Source organism: Camelus dromedarius, chromosome 28, assembly GCF_036321535.1.
Source record: "Camelus dromedarius isolate mCamDro1 chromosome 28, mCamDro1.pat, whole genome shotgun sequence".
Classification (NCBI taxonomy): Eukaryota; Metazoa; Chordata; class Mammalia; order Artiodactyla; family Camelidae; genus Camelus; species Camelus dromedarius.
In genome coordinates this window covers 6,822,549-6,837,892 of record NC_087463.1, presented here as the reverse complement: position 1 = coordinate 6,837,892, position 15,344 = coordinate 6,822,549, and the positions used below count along the sequence as shown (strand labels likewise).

The 15,344-nt window shown below is 39.0% G+C and overlaps 1 protein-coding gene across 2 annotated transcripts in view; it reads left to right on the top strand.

Moving 5' to 3' along the window:
• The window catches only part of SKOR2 (SKI family transcriptional corepressor 2), a 37,335-nt gene that overhangs the window by 6,481 nt on the left and 15,510 nt on the right, over positions 1 to 15,344 (top strand). For both annotated transcript variants that reach the window (XM_031441966.2, XM_064480321.1), the window contains exons 4-5: positions 9,012 to 9,077; positions 9,458 to 9,556. In XM_031441966.2, coding sequence (XP_031297826.2) covers positions 9,012 to 9,077; positions 9,458 to 9,556 — 165 coding nt within the window. The remainder of the gene's footprint in view (positions 1 to 9,011; positions 9,078 to 9,457; positions 9,557 to 15,344) is intronic.

Here is a 15,344-nt window from a genome sequence, read left to right as displayed (position 1 = left end):
CATAGTTTTTCAAGCAGTATCAATGATTTGTACAAAACTATGGGATAATTTGATGTTTAAATTATTAAATTTAAACTAGTTTCCATAGATTGAAGGAGGAAATCCAAATTTCACAATCTGAAATCATCTTTTTAGGAAGTCTAATTTCCTTCTTTGCATTTCACAGCTAGTATTCATAATTCTTATAACAATTTTAAGTTACTATTTCAACAAATGTGTATACCCATTAGAAATCTAAATGTATGAGAACATACTGATGCCTTTAACGAGTTATATTCACTTTGTGTACAATAATAGTGTCTGTAGATTTGTTAGAAACTGCATTTCTCTTCTTTGTCTTCCTCTGATTTGAATTGGCTGTGCTAGTTCCATTGGAAAACAAGTTTCTCCTGTCCTTGAAAGGGGCTTGGTTCCCCCCCATTTAGTAAGTTCAGTAAACCCTGAAAAGTCATTAGAACCCCCAGGATGATGGCCAGAGTAGGTCAAAAATCACAGAATCCACTGTTGTTTGATGTTCAGATGAAAATACAAATGCCAAAAGGAAGTAAGAAAAAGTATAGTCAGGATCGGTGTTCGCATGACATTTCCACGGTGCCCGGAGCTCAGCACAATGCGGTCAATAGTTACGTTGGTAATAACACCTAGTCATACTATTGATATATTACTAATCCCTCCCTCACAATAATTAATCTGATACAGACTCCCGGAGAATCTTGTTCCACATTGATTTTCCATGTTACAATTTCATTCTCACATTATCCAGGAGAAGTATGTAGCTAGTAGGTTATACGATATTATTATCCTGTATTGAATGGGGGGCAGGTGGGACGTGGAAGGGATGAAAAGATACTGTTGAAATGAACAAATGTTCGGGTGAAGAATATATTTTGTTCAATTGATCTTGGAATCTTGGGTCACAAGAATTTCATCCTCATGATTCCTTTGCTGAGCCTGGAGAGAGAATGTTTTAAACACCAGGAAGTGTTAAGGAGTTTGGGTTGTTGTAGGATTTGCTGTACCTTCAGGTGTCCTTGCTGTTAGGGTCTTCACACTGGAATATACATTTGAGAAGTTTCCAAAATGGTCACCTAATTGGCCTATCTTTTGGTATTAATGTATTTACTTGTGGTCAGACTCCAGGAATCCATTCATTTAGCCAAGTGTCAAAAATCCAGATGCGCCAAAGAGACTACGAAGACTTGTGATTAACTGCTTTGGAGTGGTAGCAGTGGAATGCTTTATCCAGAACACCATGCTTGTTAACGGAGTTATTTCTCCCCATGTAACAACAGCTGTTAACTTCTACGTGTACTTGATAGCATTCGTGCGTTTATTTACTCAATTACTCCCCTAAATACTTCAGAATGTCTACTGTGTGCTAGACTCTGGTTTAGAGTTTAGAGATAGAATTAACACCAGTCCCTGCTCTCAGATTGCTTCCAATCAAAAAGAGGGGACAGATAAGCTGTAATGCAGTGTGAATCCTATAATAGCAGTCTACACAATATAATGTCCAAGAAGGGTTATAACCATATGTCTCTTTAGCCAGTGTTTAATTCAGTCATCATTATTGTGAAATATTAGTGTTTTATTTCTCTGCATATGCAGTATAACATAGAAGAATGAAATGTCTTTTCAAACTGCCTAATAAGTATGGAATTTTTTATTTTTATGTGAATTTTTCAATCCCATGACAATCATAAATGTAGTTTATCAGGAAATTTCTGTGACCTTTCTCTAAACAAGTAAAAAAACAGACTCTTCTTTAAATGATAGATACTTGCTTTAATTGTTCCCTTATACAATTTCAGTTTAGCAAGAATACTCAATCCCAGTTCATTTTTTTAGTTCATCATTTTAAGTTTGGCCATCCTTCAACCTTTCAGTCTTACTGGTAACTGTTAATTCTCAGCAATTTCAAAGAGATTACATTTTTTTTAAATATATATTTTATTTTTTTTTAGTATTTTTGCGGGGGGAAGTAATTAGGCTTATTTACCTTTAGAGGAGGTATTGGGGATTGATCCCAGGACCTTGTGCATGCTAAGCATGTGCTCTAACACTTGAGCTATACCCTGCCCCAAAGAGATTACGTTTTTCAATGATTTTTTTAAAACCTCCATGTTCGTGGTCATTAACCTTACAGCTGATATTATATGATATTCTTTATAATTAGAGGGACCAAACAAAGTTTTAAGCAGCGCAAATCCCCCAGAAGCCAGTATAAGTTTTATCTGTAGGTCCCTTTAAAATAAGACCCATGGCTTTAAAGCCAAGTAATACTGACTTAGGGGGATGGTAGTTTGGTCAAAATATTACCTACTCAAAAATATAAATGACAGCATTTTGCTTGCAATCCCAGAGTAAGGTTTTGCATAGCCGTTTTGAATAACTTTAGTGAAGTTAAGTGATTTGAAATTGAATGCAGGGGGCTGAGCTGGTGAGACAGCTGAAAGCCACTGCAGGTCAAGGAAATCACGGGAAGTGGAGTCATCCCCGATTTCAATCCCTTTCATTGTCGAACCGCCAGCACCATTGGACTCGGAGCGTGGCTGCATCTTGTTATATATATAGGAGTTTTAAAATCAATTTGATTTTCACTGGTATGATTCTCTGGTGTACTTAATATGCTTACGGACGGATTTCTGAGAATAGTGAGAAGCAGTTACACTTCTCATGAATATATAGCGGATGAGGCACTCTGATTTATTATTCCATTCTATTTTAGAACATGCTTATGATTTAAAAAAAAAAGAAGAGGAAAAATTCTAAAAAGCACAGACTAGTAGATCTGAGTTGTAATTCTCTCACTTACGAGATGACATTGGGTAAGGCTTTTAACTCTTTTGAGCCTCAGTTTATCCACCTGTAAAATTCCTACAGACATTTTGATGAGCAATGAATACTGAGATATTTAAATAGATGTAATCAGAACTAAATAATCCATATGTTTCAGATACCAGTTTTTCTTTATGGAAACCTTTTCCTTCCTGTGATTTTTAAAAATTTATAGGAAAATCAAGGAGACAGGGACAATAGAAAACTCCTCGGGAAAGAAAAATAGCATTAATTGACAACACAGTCTAAAACTCAGGAGAATTCTAAAGGAACTAACGATTGTATTTGATATACTGATTCAAGAAGCAACGTGTATGCAGCTCACGATAAATTTCGATCATGAATTGTGAAGTTTGCTCTTAGTTTACTAAATCTACCGATATTAATCTTACTTTTGTTCCTTTTTTTAGCTAATAATATTTAGTTAGTTTATTCTGTAGCATACCCTCCCCGGTGGTATTGATTTTCTTTTCTCTTCTGTTCTGTGACCTCACTACAGGGCCAGACGTCACAGGGGAAGAGTTTAATGTAGAATGTAACACCAAGAAATTAGCAGAAGTCCGTGTCCCACTGATCGAGGAGAAAATTACTTAACCTTGCTTTCTGTGTAATTGATTTTTTTAATGCCTTAACGCAACATGTTCTTTAAAACCTCTCTAAACCATACATTGTGCTCCATTTTGGTCAGTGTCAAATATGCTCGTTGTATCAACTGTAGATTAACTATGACCCCATCCAAATTGTACCTCTAAGGTAGATTGCTAGGGAAAAAGAAAATAAAAATTCCAGAAATTTTAAAGCCCGATGATAAAACTGAGATTAATGATTAAAATTCAGTGTTTCTTTGAGAGTTCAACGTCTATAAATGCAGTCTCTCTCCTTGAACAGACGCCAAGGCCCTGTGCTGAGGGCAGGACCTCAGCCCAGCCCTGAGGGCATGACAGGGCCCTGGGAACTGCGGGCAGACACTGTGGCTTTGTGTGCAGATCGTGCCTTCCCTGCCAGGGTCTGCTCCCCTGCACCAGAACACACACAGTGGTGGCACACAAGTCCCCGTGAATGATGGAAACATCTGGAATTGTTTTATTCATCCAAATGTTATCATGCATGTGTATCTCATGTAAACCAAGGTAGTTGCATTGACCAAATTTACCCTTCACTATGCATTTTCTGAAATGCATTTTCTCCAAATGTTTTTCATCGAGTGTCTTCAACAAGAATCCCGGGAGAACACAGAGTATCTTTCAAGGGCAAGCAACTTGCTAGACCCTGGGGCTGCTGGCTGGGGTAGTGCCCCTGAGTGCTGGTGGCAGGCTCAGAGGGAAAATTTAAAAGGGAGACAGCCAAGATAAGGAGTAGGAAATGGAGTGGGGTTGAAAGGAGGAGGAAAGGGTGTATTTCCATGGAAGGGATGGGCGAATGCCCAAATTGTTACTCTTTACCCAAATGTCAGGCATTTTGTATTGTACCCTATATGCTCAGATGCTCTGTACACAGACAGGATGTAATACTTAAATGATCTTATTTATTGACTTCAAGCTTAGCTTGAGAACAGTAGTATATATTTAATCAGCTTTTCCTCCCATCTCACGACCACTAATAGAACAGGTCATCTGACCTCTTCATGTGGCTCTTAAAGTTAAATGAGTTTTAAAAATATGTAAGGTATTTTTGCTATCGGAGGCCACAGCAGACATGTATGTGAATTAGTACTTTGATGTCTCGGTTAACATCCAGTGCTATGATTTTGTTTGTCTCTGAAAGAAATTTTCAAAATGTCAGATAGGAACAGAAATTGAAACATCACAAACTTCCCCAGTAAACTGAGAATATAGAGTGAGTCTTAGAATAGACAGTGGATCAAAATGTGCTTTTTTCATTCATAGGAATGAGTTAGTGCTTTAAAAACCTTATGACAATTGAGGATTTATAGTAGCATTAGTTTGTATTTCTTTCACAAACTAGATTGGATTAAATGAAGCACAACGAGTGTTTGTGGAGTGTATCTGTACCCTTCCCTAGGGTGGAGGTGACGGGGATTATCTATATGGCAGGTTCTTCTGCCTTCAGAAAGCAGATTTTCTAGCTGGGGAAGACCAGGCTAACATAGGTAAAACGCTAGAGTACTGGGTACAAGTTAGCAGAGTGAAGATGATTAGGACTTAGAACTTCAGCCCAGGAAGGAACAGATCTGCAGAAGTTGGGAAAGGCTTAATGAAAAGGCAGGTGCCACTTGGATGGTATTCTGGTTCTGGCTGCACAGGGAGAAGAGGGGAGGCACCTTAGACAAGAGAAGCAGCATAAGGCAGAGCCAGCAGATGTGAGAAGTAAAGGCGTGACTTGGGTAAAGTGTTCGTGCTTCCTGACAGGTTGGCTCAGCCGGAGGGGACAAGGTTACGGGAGAATGTGGAGGCTCCATGGGGAGGAATTGAATGGATTCTGCAGTGTAGACCATGGGGAACCACTGAAGCTTCTTGAGCAGAAGTGCCATGATGTTTAAGAGAAAGTAATTACCCTTGTGCCTTGAAACATAGTACTAATGAATCTGTTGGCTATTTCTTTGGGTTTTTTTTTTTTTCCTTTGGATACTCCAGCCTCCTCCTCATCTGCTGTTTACTGCTTGTGTCTGCTTTGCCTTGATGTATTCTCACAGCGATCCCTCTTGCACTTCCAGTTTCTGATGGCTCTGTGAGGATAGAACCAAGGGTGGGGTGGAGCATTCACCTGGAGTGTGGGACCACCCGGTCCCGGAGGACCCTGGAGAGACAAGGGAAGCAGGAACCATGCGGCTCCAGGCTCTCTGGCCTCTGCTGTACTCAGCAAAGGTGTGGTTTCTCTGATGTGGCATCACACTGCCTCTACCCTCCTGGGACGAGCAGGATTCACGGCAACGATGAAGGTCACAGTTAACTGGCCCCTTGAACGTGCACTTGTGGAGAACTGCTGTAGACTCATCTCTGAGCAGCAGCTCCCCGTCACATCAGTCCACAAGATGCATTTTAGGCCCTAATTTTTCATCACTCTCCAACTTAAAGCCACCCAACTAGTTTGTCTTACAGTCTGACTTAATATATACTTTAGATCAGGCCTCCAAGAAAAATGTTCTTTCCACATTTTAATTTTCTCTCCTATAGATCCACAATTAAGATCTCTATGCCCCCTGCCCCTGGCGTTTTTTGTTTTTTTAAGAGGGGAATATAATGAGAAGGAAAGTAAACATTTCAGTTTTAGGATGTCTCCATTCATTCATTTTAGAAAAGTAAGATGCATTTAACCTTATGGAATATTTATAAAAATGAGAAGCTCATTGTCAACTAAATCTCGTGTATTTAATCTAGTATTAGACTGCCTTTTTTTTTTTTTTTAACCAGATGGAAAACATTAGCCGTAATAGTGAACAAACACATCCAGGCTCCCAGAGGTCATTTTTAACCACCATTAACAATCTGGTTCTCGCAGATTAGTAATACACAAAAGGCAACGGTCCAGTAAAAGACACACGAAAGGCAACTGAAGCGTCTGTGCGCCTTAGCTACCTAACAGTGATCCACTTTTTAAAACCCCTTGTAAGTGAGACATTTGAATCTTCTAAGCTCAAAATTGGCAGCTTTTTCTGGAAAGTTGTGGCAAAATCTCTGTTTGAAATAGACACTGGTGTAAAATATTAATAAAACCCCCACAAAGCTGGGGAAAAGAAAAGTTTATTATTAATGTCATCAGTAGATTCGCCTGTGGTTAATATAGTTTTCATTCACTTGCTATTTGTTTAATGCTTCATATCTAGGTAAACCTCCTAACTGTAAAGAGGAAAAAATGTATTTTTGCATATTATATATTTTTTTAATTGAAGTATAGTCAGTTTACAATGTTGTATCAATTTCTGGTGCACAGCACAATGCTTCAGTCATACATGAATATACATATGTTCATTTTCATGTTCTTTTTCACCATAAGCTACTACAAGATATCGACTATAGTTCCCCATGGTATACATTTTAATTGTTAAAGTTAATTATCTGGTTGAAATGTAATATAAGGTAAACAATCCAGAAAATACACTAGTAGATCCAAAAGAAGCTGGTCTATAATGTGACAAGGAAATAGCTCGTAGAGTTGCCTATTCAGAAACAAACTATCTCATTTAAATCATGTCTTGAGTGGTTGGGAAAATCATAGGATGATAAAATCTCATTACGCTCTGTAGATAGATGGGGAGATGTTTGCATGTGACTTTTCTTGTTCAACCTCAACATTATATCTGGGCATGAAACATTCATACATTTAACTGGTTAACTGAGACTAAAGTAAACATAGGCAAACTGCACATAATATACATTTAGCTTCATTTAAAAATAACCATTTTCTTGGTTTATATGTTTATGATTTGTTATCAACCTTCATGTTAATCTTCTTTTGGATAATGATAGTTTATAGGAATTACGTTGAGATCAGTATTTAAAATGCTTCACAGGTATTTCCTCCTTATTTTATTACATGGAGAAGAAAGCCAAGGCATTAATGTGCAAAAGTCTTGAGAGAAAGGGCATGTCCAAGCTGAGAGGGAGAATGAGTGTGTGCAAATATGATCTAGATAGTACACGAAATGACTGCCATCAAGGAACTCAAGGATGCCCTGGATATTATATGCTAACGGTGGGGAGCCAGAGGAAGTGCCTTCCCATAACTATGCACATGATTGGAAATATTTGTATGTGTATTTACATGCACACACATTTGCACACCTGCACATACATACTTCTGACAGTCTTCAGGTAGACTGTAGGATCGCTGTTTATAATATCATGTTAAGGATTTTCCTGCCTGTCCTTGATACTATAGGCTCCTGCTTTGGGAAATTCTGTTTCCCTCTTTGTAGAAATTTTTACTTTGACAGTGAAATTTCCCAGTATTCCTGCAAGTGCCCAGGGCCATTACTTTCCATTTCCTGCTGAGGAAGGGAAATGAAAAAATAGTGAGAAGAGGACTGAAGTGATGCATCTGGTCTGTGCTATAATTTAGAATTTATGACCTTCTAAGGTCCCTCCCTTTCAGTGACAGCTAAAGACACTTTACTGAGTACCTAGTGTGTGTCCAGCACTGCGCTAGGCACTGGCCATACAGAAAAAAACAGAGCCCCTGCCTCCAAGTAGCTGACTGCCTAGTAGGTTCTGAAGGCTAGAAGCAAACAGCACCAAAGACACAGAAGAGCTAACCTGGGGCGGGAGCAGGGGTGGGAGAGGGAGCCGGGAAACCTTCTCAGAGCACCTTTGTTTGTACAGCCACATCTTTTTTGATGAAAGTGGAAAGCTTACTTGAATTATGTAGGTAACTGCCAATAGCAAGTTGAAATTTTTTTAAAATTCTGATAGCTGCATGATTACATTTCTTTGGTTTATTTATGTTTTCTGGATTATATAGACTCAATTTATGACTGTCAATATGTTCATTTTCTTAGCTAGCCATCATTCAAGTTAGCACATAAGCAAAATAGGTAAGAACAACAATCTAACTTCTACCCACAATGTAGTCAAAGATAGGTAGTTAGGAACCATCGTCAGCAAGCATGTGAACATTACAAAGTAATGTACCTTATTTCAAATCTCTTTTTGGTTGATTTCTTTTTAAACCAACTATCAATTATTAGGAAGCCACTCCAGGTTTATAAATTCTCTCCCAGGGACAGCTAAAGCCTCTTCCTACTTCTTTTTCAACACCCCACATTTTGGTGGCCCAAGAAGGCTGGAGGCTTTTGCTTCCAGTCTTGGGGGCCTTCCTGTTGACACCAGGCTTCGATACTTCTGGAAGGAGAGGGACTCTGATCAGGTTTCTACAAGAAATGTCAATTGTTCAACCTCCTCTTTTCCATTCTGGCCATTAACTTCGTTGTAAAAGATGGGTAGTGGTGAGGGCTGGGAGGAGGGCTGACATCAGGAAATTTGCTTTCAGCGGAGCTGCCATCACAGTCTAGGAAGACTGCCCTCATCTTCCCCTCGTTGTTCCCCTCTGTGGGAATTATACATGAGTAAATGAGGACAGCATTTGACTCCGAGGACTTCCACTTTGAAGTTATATTAAACAAACTCTTTTGTAGATATTAAAAGATAATGAAAATAAAAACTTGCAGAAAATAGCCTATCCAAAACTAATATTTTTTTCTCCTTTTTTTTTTCAAGGTGAGCACACGCAAGAGACGAATTCACCCCATTCACTCAAAAAGGATGTAGAAAATATGGGGAAAGGTAAAGAAAAGTTTTAATTCTGTAGAACTGCTCTTAGCTTTAAAAGACTAAAGAGATAATAGGAGGATATTTTTGTTCTACACCATATTTTAAGCTTGACAAGCAACATATGAATAATATATGGACCATTGGGTGGATATAATTGAGATTAATGCATACATATCAATCAATACATGACATTGTAATATAATACTTTAAAATAATATATTACATTGATTTATATTCATGGATTTCTGCACAAAATCTATCCTATGTCTATGCAACACTTTCTAAACTGGTAAAATATTTTGTCTTCTAATAATAAATTGCTATATATAACAGTTCCCTGGAGAGTTATTTGTAAAGATTAGTAAAATGACTCTTCTTTTTTTCTTTATTAGAAGAACTTCAGAAGGTTTTATTTGAACAAATTGATTTACGGAGACGACTAGAACAAGAATTCCAAGTGTTAAAAGGAAATACATCTTTCCCAGTATTCAGTAAGAAATCACTTTTATTTCATTGCATCATGAGATTTGATAACATTTCTATTATTTGGCTTTAGCATATGTTTCTAAGTATTAAGGGCTGTATGAAGTACCACACAGTCTTCCCATGGTCTTTAAGTATTTGGAAATTTTAGTCTATTATTTATGCTTTGAATCAGCTCGCAGATAAAATTTCTTACAAGAATCTTTTGGTATTGATTGTACTGGTATATGTGTATCTGTGCATATGTATTATGTATACTTAAAATGTATATGCAAATGTACCATTAAATATGCAGATATATTTAAATATTCAGATATATTTTGATTATATATTTTAAAACAGAAGAATTACTCAGGTATTTTTATTCTTGAAGGCAGGAAAAACAGAAGAACAATTAATTCCTATTCTCAGATAGTGCCAGGGAGCTGCGTGGTGCTTAAGATATGAAGATTTAAAATTTAACAATTCAATGTGTACATATTTTGTTAATTGAAATTAGTATAATTTTAGTAGGTTTGAATTCTCCACTCATATTTAATGTTAAAAATCCACTCCAAATTTGGTGGCAAGAGATATTATAGCATTAAAACCTGTTGGTTCTTCTCCCAGAGTCCTGGAATTTCAGAAAGAACTTGTGACAAGTTGTCCAGATTTCTAAAAATCACCAGTTCTGTTCTGAATCACATTTTGACAGGTATTTCACAGTAGAATTTTTCAAGTTCTTTGGAGTTTTGTTTAGTCACATTCCTTTCTCCAGAGAGAGGAAAGTGGGAAAGAAAATAGTATGTTAACTTACATTTTAAATTATATACATTTAAAATTAATTTGGGGGTGGGGGAGCACCTTTTTAGAACGTCAGTGTCCTTTGTTTATTAATCCAAGCATCACAAAACTCGTGTTGGCAATTCCTGTGCTAGACCCATAAACGAGCACGTGGAGAAAGGTGTGTTGGTAATTGTGGTAGGTTTAATAGTATGAGCATGAAGGTCTGCACTCACCAGGGCTTCCCAAATGTAATCATCAGCACAGGGGAAAGACATGCCCTCTTTGGTAGCATTTTTGAATAGTACTGTGTTCCTGGTAACATGTCAAACTAAGTCCCACCAGAACACTTAGCAGGGATTAAAAATAAGGAGGACTCATGATGGAAGAGAGTTCTGGCCACAAGGAGCAATAGATCGGCCAAGTTTGTGATCTGTCAGTACCCACAAAGGAGATTTGCAGCTCGCATTGCTTCAGTGTTTTGAATTTGGAGGATGCCCACTGAGGCTTAAAATAAGATCAAAGAGAGGAGAATGGCCACTAGCTTTTGATAGTGTGTTAAGGTCATTATGACGTTTGTAGCTTCCAGAAAAAGAGAAGCATGTTAAAAATGTCTTTGAAACCTAAAAAACCAGGTGGTTTCAGAGGATCCAGGATTCTCTAATTTCTAAAATGGCATCTTAAGAAAGACTGCACAGTTCCTTGCGGCAGTGGGCAGACACTGAGAGATTTGTTCCCTCTAAGCTGACGTTAATCTATTAATTGAGTTTGCAGATCTAGCAGAGTGGGTCCCAGTCCTACTGAGACCCTGAAGTGCCCACCCAACCCCCTGAAAAGCCAGTATAGCCATAATTTATCTCATTAATAAAAGCTGATCAGGCATTGTAAGGAATTAAGTAATTTATAATAATTTATACATTTTCTTGCTAATCACTCTACAATACAACAAATACATGTTTCTGATTTTTAAGATATTAGAATGTTACAGTGCAACCGGCCTGTTTCCATTCAGATCCATCACTCATCCATTTGATGTGAATGAAAATGACTCCTCTGTGATGGCCATGTATAAGAAACACTTCAATGAACCAACAACAGAAAAGTTTTCCTCTCTTTTATCTGTAGTGTACTCCACTGACCAAGGAAGTGGTGGGTGCCCAAGTTTGAATAATGCGTGGTTTAGACACACCACAAAGAGGCAGTTAATTTCACACCAATGAAAGTAGCAAGTGCCCATTATGTGCTTGTTAACTAAACATGAGAGGCTGTGAGGCTGGCAGACAGATTTAGTTTCTCTCAGATGGAAAGGGGAGGACGGAACTTTGTAAAGCCACATCAGAGAGGAACCCCTGCCAGAGCTTTTTACCAAGAGGTGGACTCATGGCCAGGACACTTTAAATCCGGTTCACTTAGAACATGGGAGAGCTAGGCTAAGCTATGGCGTGTGACAAATAGAAATCCAGGCTCAAAACCCTCCAGACCTGACATATTTTGAGGCTCTGCTACTTCCTTGGTTGTAAGACCTTGGAAACTGTAACATGGGCCAGATCATTCCTGTCCCGTAGGAAGAGGAGGGGACTAAGTGAGAGGCTCCCCAGGAAGGTCTGCGCGCATCCCCAGCACAGGACAAGCGCTCAGTAATGTCCTCAGCGTTGGTGATGGTGATGACGAAGCAGGAAGAGAAGAGAGTCCTAGAACTGAGTTCTAGAAAAGAATGAGTCCCAAATTCTGAGTTTCTCTTGGGCTTCTTGTTGTGGTTCTGGGGGTTAATAAGGACCACAGGAATGATCCTTGGCACAGAAGAGTGAGGATAAAGATTAGAGGAAGGAGAAAGAGGAAACCAAGGGGAGGGAGGGAAGGAGGGGGGAGAAGAAAGCAATTCTCCGTGCTTTGGAGGCAGAGGCTGGGAGAAGGAAAAAGAATAAGCAACTTCTCCATTTGCCAGGACAGAGGCGTCCAGAGCTGCAAGACCCTGATGGGGAAATACAGGAAGGATGACAGGAGCTAAAACAGCAGGGCAGCGGGGCAGGCAAGCGTGGACGTTAGTAGCCGGAAGGGGGTGGGGGACTCTGGGTTTGGGCACTGACTCCCCCACTGAGTAACCTTAGGCAAGTTTCCTAACTTCCTTTTCAACAACTGCTACCTACCTCACTGCTTTGCAGAAAGGATTAAACGTATTAAGCATTTATGTGAGTTGTTCTAAAACACGGTACGGATCAAAAGTTTCTATTGTTGTTTAAAAGCAGTGATAACAAAATGAAGATTGTGGAAATGAAATAAGCCCCAAAGCCTATTGCCTGATGGCTAGGACCTACCGGGTCCTCTTATTTCTGGTACCAGGAATGTAGGCAGGATACTTTTTGGTGCTGTTTCAAAACCTCTTCCGCTTTTCAAACTGTCCACGTTTGCAGAGCACAGCCCTTGCCTTGAACTTCAGTGCTTTTCCCTATTACCTCCCTTTATGCTGTCATCTTCCAAAAATAGTTGGGTTTTAAGTGATTCTCACTAGAGAAATCAGCTTAATGATGTTTTCATCTACAGTTAAATTGTGCTTTCATTAACCTTAGAACATAGGAGGGAAAAAAAGTAGGGTTTTTTTTTCCCTTTTGCCAATTAACAATCTTTCTATCACAGAAGCTATACGCATGCTTGTTGGAGAAAAGTTTAAATATACAGGAATATAAAGGAAAGAAAATTAAAATCACCTGTAATCTTGTCACCTAGAGGAAAACCAATGTTAACATTTTGGAATTTCAATTTTTTTAATGCCAATTAACTCATGCTTTCAACAAAATGAAGTATTATACACACCATTTTTTACCCTCCCTTTTTTCACTTCACTGAGCGGCTTTTCATGACTACACAGCAAACTATAAATATACTCTTAGGTTGGATATTAAAGTTTATCCAAGTTTTAGACATCATTGTTGCTAAATCTTCACACAAATCTGTGATCATTTCCTTAGGATAAACTCCTAAGAGAATTACTGTGTTAAAGAGTATGAACTTTTCAAAGCTCCTGATACATAGAGTTACGTTGCTTTCCAGGAAGATTGTACTAATTTATACTCCCATCCCTGGAACACCACGTATCATCTTTTCTTTAGAGCTTTGCTAAGTTTGGTGGAAAAAGTGGTACCTCATATTATTTCCTTTTCTTTCGTTGCCAGGGATACGGAACACTTTGCATGTGTCTTTTGTCCATTGTAGATTTTGTGAATGCCTATTATATTCTCTTATATTTCTTTGGACATGTTCATTTTCTTATGGTTTATGTGAACTCTTTATGTACTAAAATATTAATTCTTTGCCACGTTGCAAATATTCTTTTGTTTGTAACCCTTTTTTTTAAAACATTGACTGTAGTGCTTTTGTATTTGGAGAGTTTAGTTTGTTTGTAGTGTATTGTCATACTAAAGTTTTAAATTTGTATCTAGTCAGACTTACTGATCTTTTCCGTTTGGTGTTTGTCTTTGATGCCTTTTCCCACTCCAATTTTATAAAAATAGGGCAAGTTATATGTCAGTGGTAGAGCGTGTGCTTAGCATGCACAAGGTCCTGAGCTCAACCCCCAGTGCCTCCGTTAAAAAAAAAAAAAAAGATTCAATAAAGCAGATCAAATAGCAGATAGTAAAAAATTTTTAAATAAATAAATGAAGCAAAAATTTTTTAAAAAGGGGGAGTTGGGGTATAGCTCCGTGGTAGAGCACATGCATGCATGAGGTCCTGGGTTCAATTCCTAGTACCTCCATTTAAAAAAATTTTATAAAAATATTCACCATTTCTCTAATGCTTTAATGGCTTTTTTTTTTTTTTGGTTTTAAAACTTAAAGAATTGTATTGTGTACCATCATAGAGCAGTGAGCATGAATTAAGTAAGGACTAGTTATCATCGTTCCACTCTGAATTGCCTTTAGCTGTTTCCTCCTTCAAAATCAGACTCTCCTAGAATTCCAGGAAGGTACCACAGCCAGCTTCAGGCAGCCCTTCATTCCCAGTCCATCTCAGTGGCCACCCTGATCAGAGGCACTGCGGAGCCTGAGAAGGACAGAGAAGGCTGCCGAGGCTCAGAGGGCAGGTCTCTCCTTCGCAGACGGAGACCTGCTTGGGATGTGCGCTGGTGTCTGGAAAACATACTGATCTTCCTAGAGGTGGCCTGGCCAAGGGCACTGGAACCAGGGCAGTTTGTGGAGCACTGGTTCCTGTTGCCTTGTGCCCAGCCCATGGGCTTTGACCTACCTCCAGAGCATCCTGAGGTGGCAGGTGAGTGCCAGCCCCTCCTAATTGTTATCATTGTAAATCAAGATTACCCACTTCCCATTTTCCAGCACAGGAAAGACAGAACTAGGTGTACAGAGCCTACCCAAGTCTGTTTACCTTGTCATTATATCTTGAAGCACTAGAACAAGAAAGGACCTTTGCAAGCACATCGTTCCACACCCTTGTTTATTCAGATAAAGGTCCGAACCCCTAGAGTGTGGTAATTACTGTCCCTGGCAGAATCCAGGCCTTCTGGTGGACACTTCAGTGCTTTTTTAATTCCTCATTCATTAACTAACCCCTGTGGTGTTGCCAAGCACTGTGATGGGCTTTGGAAATTTAAAAAGTGTCTAAAATTTATCTTCCTGCCCTCCAAGAACTCACTGTTTAGTTGATAGACAGATGTATAACAACGAATCATAGTACAGATTATGGTTGCATTAATGGAGGTACATACAGCGTGCTGGAGGAGTACAGGAGAAGTGTGGCGATTTCGGCAGGAGGAGGCAGGAGAATCAGAGAGAACATCCCAGAAGAGATGACATTAGCGCTGGACTTTAAAGAAAAGGGAGATGTTTGCTGTAAGGGCAAAACCACAGCAGTGGCAAACACACACACAGTGTCTAGGAGCACAATGCATGTGTGAACGCTGGGGTGTGGTTTGATGGGTGGGGTCCACGGGGTGTCTTCCTCCCTTTTTGATGCAGTCAGTTGAGCCACTTGCTGTTGCCCACTCCTGCTCCCACATCGTAGGGAAGACAGCCGATCACATCT